Source organism: Heterodontus francisci, chromosome 2 (assembly GCF_036365525.1).
Source record: "Heterodontus francisci isolate sHetFra1 chromosome 2, sHetFra1.hap1, whole genome shotgun sequence".
Taxonomy (NCBI): Eukaryota; Metazoa; Chordata; class Chondrichthyes; order Heterodontiformes; family Heterodontidae; genus Heterodontus; species Heterodontus francisci.
Window position 1 is genome coordinate 91,246,300 of NC_090372.1, and position 4,121 is coordinate 91,250,420.

A 4,121-nucleotide genomic window follows, 5' to 3' on the forward strand; every position below is an offset into this window, starting at 1 on the left:
TGACGACATGGAGTTAATGTACTCCACTGCCAGTCTTAGCCTGCTCCTTCCTATTGCGAGTTGTCTTCTGCTGCAGACAACGATGAACAAAGTTAGTCTCCGAGTGGGGAAAATCCCCAGACTGCTGAGGGTCCTCTTGACGGACTGTGAAAAGTTAAACAAAGACTGAGATGCATCCCAGATCATGTCCTAATGCCCTTCCCCAATGAATGTGACTGGGGTGGCCACTGCCTGAAAAACAACTGCTCCCTCTCGCTGAGCCAGATGCAATGTCCAATGGGTTCAAGGTATTTGGGGTTCACACCTTAGAAGCCTGGATGAGGTCACTGACCTACTTCCTGCACTGGATCCAAGATGTCAGTCAGCCTTGTTCATAATAAACTTGTCCACAGCTGCTAACCTCTTCCGCAATCTCTGTCCAGGCGGGCAGGTCTCCCCATCCCATCCCTGAGCAAGAGGCCCTCCAGCCTTGCCTTTACAGCGTGGAGGGGTAGCTGCAGGGAGGCACTGCTAAACCATGGGGCCACCCAAAGTCTTCCTTCAGCCATGGCTAGTGCAGGCATGCGATCAGCACCTTGCCTAGTATGCAGCACAGGCAGCTGACAAGGTCAAGGGCTGTGAAGGTAGCAGAGATGGTCTGGGGGAACAGAAGGCACTCAAAGTTTTGTTTCCCATCCAGGCAACAGTGAATGCAGTAATAAAAACAAGAAATGCTGGAAATAGTCAGTGGGTCTGGCAGCATGTGGAGAGAGAAACAGAGTTAACGTTTCAGGTCAGTGACCCTTCAATCAGAACATGCAGGGCTGGCAGCCCTATAAACATGGCCCCAAAACCTTCTGTTGTGTGAGATGACTGTGCCATAGGCATCCCCTTCCCCACCTCAGGCTCTTGATTCAATGGGCCCAAGGCCTCCGCTTCCTTAAGGATCGGCTGGCCGCATTTCCCTCCTGCGGCAACCGCATTCACTTCGTGTACCGGCGCCGAGAGCTTCGCCATCAATTTAAAATTCAGCCCAAGATTTCAGCTTTGCTCAGATTAAACTTGACCACCATGTATAGATAATGTTGCCCCAGAACTGGTACCAATGCCCCAGGAATATAAATCGTTCCCTCCTACAAACCTCCCTCCAGGATTTTAACTTTTTTTTCATATTTCTACACTAACTAGTGCATCACACTATAAGAAGAATCTGAAGATCAGGTCATCTCTTATTTACTGAAATGCCTTTGCGGGCCCTCAATTCTGTTTTTCTACAAAATTCATTCAAACTACCACAACCTGATTATTCTCCTTCCCTCTCAAAATAGTTTTACCCATTCCATGATCACTGTATTCGAGTACTTTCAAACTCAGTCATTAACCCCCATGACGTAGTAATTCCTTTGCACCCCCAGCCTTCACCTGAAAGTCTTCCTTCATTTACATTTTTACCACAACCATTCAACCCAAAAGAAACCTTCCACTTAATGTACACGACTATTGAATGTAAATGTCATAAAACCCACTATGAGCTTGGGTATTAATTGTATACATGTTAATTGCAATTTCATTCCCTTCTTGTACTCTCCTTGCAGTAGAGGACAGTCATTCTAGCTCAGTTAACAAGGAACTTTATTTTCAGTATTAAGGGGAAAAAAATGTGGTGAATGCATATTACCAAATTGAATCGAGAATCCTGGATGACCAGGCTCATCTAAACTATACCTAGGAGGGGGAGGGGGAAAAAACAAGAAAAACATAAAAACACCAAGGCAGGAAACAACACTTCAAATAAAATATAAAAAGAACAACTTTACAATTTAAAAGGTACAGTAACAAATATGCATCAATACAGAACAAACATAATCGCTAGCACAATTCATTGATAAAATATTTTGAAGTAACTGTAGCTAAAATTAACATCCATATCTCAATCACATTCAAAATATGCTTATCACCACAAGTAAAACAAAAATCAAAAATACAAACACTGGAATTCTTGAAATACTAAAATATTTCTCTTTGTAAACTTTGTTGGAAGAGTGAAAGCTTTCAATTTCCTTTCACTTGTTTCCATGTTTCAGGTCAAATATTTGAAGATCTAGCAATGGGCAATAAGTTACCTAACAGTTGTAGTCGCAACAGAGAATGTACAAAAGGTTTCATTTTATAACAAACCTGCAGTTGCAAAATCTGCAGTTGCTTTTAAAAATAAAATCAGCAGAAACAGCCTGATCTGGCAAAGGAAGTTGCAATGCAACAATAAATATCGAGGGCATTCAGTGGAGCCCATGAGATGGTTGAATAACCTCATTAAATTGATTATAGGGATGCAAGTCCTTATATATACTGCTTTGCCTTCAGTTCAATAGGAAAATATGCTGCTGTAGAGTCATGCAAAAAAACCCAGAGTAGACAGACAACAGATAAAGCTACAGTCTATTCCACTCAAGTGTATAACATCTTAGAATTCCAAATTAGTTTCAATTAACAACCACTGAGAAAACTACAAAAATTTTAAAAAGTTGACACCACTAGAAGGGTAGGTGTGGGCCAGTCATGCGCTCCGACTCTGGGGCAATACATTTTGTTTTAAAAATTAACTCAGAAACCACAATCTATAGAGAATCATGCTGGTGATTTTTTGGAATAAAATAGCAATTACAGCCGTATTGCAAAATTAAGGACTTAAGAATCACACCAGTCAACATGTGAAGGTGAGTTGAAATGAAAGCTCAGGGATTGCTACCAGAGACTAATGAAGTAAATGGAAGGTCAGATTGGTGACAGCAGTTAGTACAGGCTGTAAAAAGATCCATTTTTGTCATACACACAGTGTCAGACATGTGTGTTGGCTGGGGGTGGTGGTGGTAGTAACACAAGTAATTTAAATAAGGGGTGGCAAGTTCTGGTTTTAATTTTAGTGTTGCAAGGGCACACTTAGCCAACCGTATTTCATGTTACATCCAAGGAAATCCTGGATCATAATTATGAAAATAGTTATAGTAATGAAGAAGCTTAGTGTGCACTGTGAGAAGGAATGAATACCTGGGTTCAAATCCCACATATGATTTCTACTTCCTTCGAGGCAAACTAAAGGTCATCATACTTGGTCATGTTTCCCATCAGAGATCTCAGTAAAAGAAAAGGGAGAAATGAAAGTTATGCCAGGAGCTCATCCAGGATTGATATTAATAACCTTTACCTGGTGGCCACAAGAGCTCTGAAACAGATTGTGGGAATGTCAGTCACTCATCTCTCAGCACATCTAATAAGTAGCGCAAGAGACACTTGCAAAATGCCTTGGGACATTTTGCTAGGTTAAAGGCACTATATAAATGCAAGTTGTTGTAGGGATAAAGTGAGTGATACATCCTTGCACCACAGAAAATATGAACAGTGGAGACATGCCTACTTTCATCACAACTTGTATACTCGAGGATGCAGTAGCGTGCCTATTTTGACCACTTTCACTGCAGGAGTTACCTAAACCCAACTTAAAGCTGAAGGTAAATATGCTGGAATGAAACCACAAAAAAAAAATGACAAGTCCAGGTTGGCAGGACTGGGCCACTGTCATCAAGTTTATATATTCTTTTCAAATGCATAATGGTACAAGAACACTATACACTTTGGAATAGACTGAAGCTATGTCTTAACCCTTTCAACAACACAGTGTAGCTATGTCAAACTCCTGAAAGATCACATTCCATTATTCTGCATTTATTACAGAAACAATACTCTATATCATCCTGATGCAAAACCTCAGCTGACACAAAACAATGGAAGCTTAGTCAACAAATAACTTTGTGATCAGATACAGCTTTGGAGTCTGGAAAAAAAAAACTTTTGCTTTGTAAACTAAGTGTTTGAAGGCAAAAATGAAAAACATTTTCCTTGCAACTTACTTTCCTTCACTTGATATATATGGATACAAAGAACATTTGTAAAAAGGTAGAAAAATTAAAATAAATTATTTATAAGAACACTTTCCCTTCAGTTATTTGTATAAAAAGTTAAAATAGTGTACTATAAACAGAACCTACAAAGAATTTAAAGGCATGAGATGTAACAGAGTCTTCTTGCCTCTGATGTGTTCTGTGAAATTTGACATTATTTAATTTTTTTTTTTTACTTATTCA

At 39.8% G+C, this 4,121-nt stretch overlaps 1 protein-coding gene across 1 annotated transcript in view; it reads right to left on the reverse strand.

Moving 5' to 3' along the window:
- Positions 1–1,698: 1,698 nt before the first annotated feature.
- LOC137380641 (protein PALS2-like) overlaps positions 1,699–4,121 on the reverse strand; it is a 183,819-nt gene continuing 181,396 nt past the window's right edge. The window contains exon 12 of the mRNA XM_068052805.1: positions 1,699–1,704. Within this exon, the coding sequence (XP_067908906.1) occupies positions 1,699–1,704 (6 nt within the window). The remainder of the gene's footprint in view (positions 1,705–4,121) is intronic.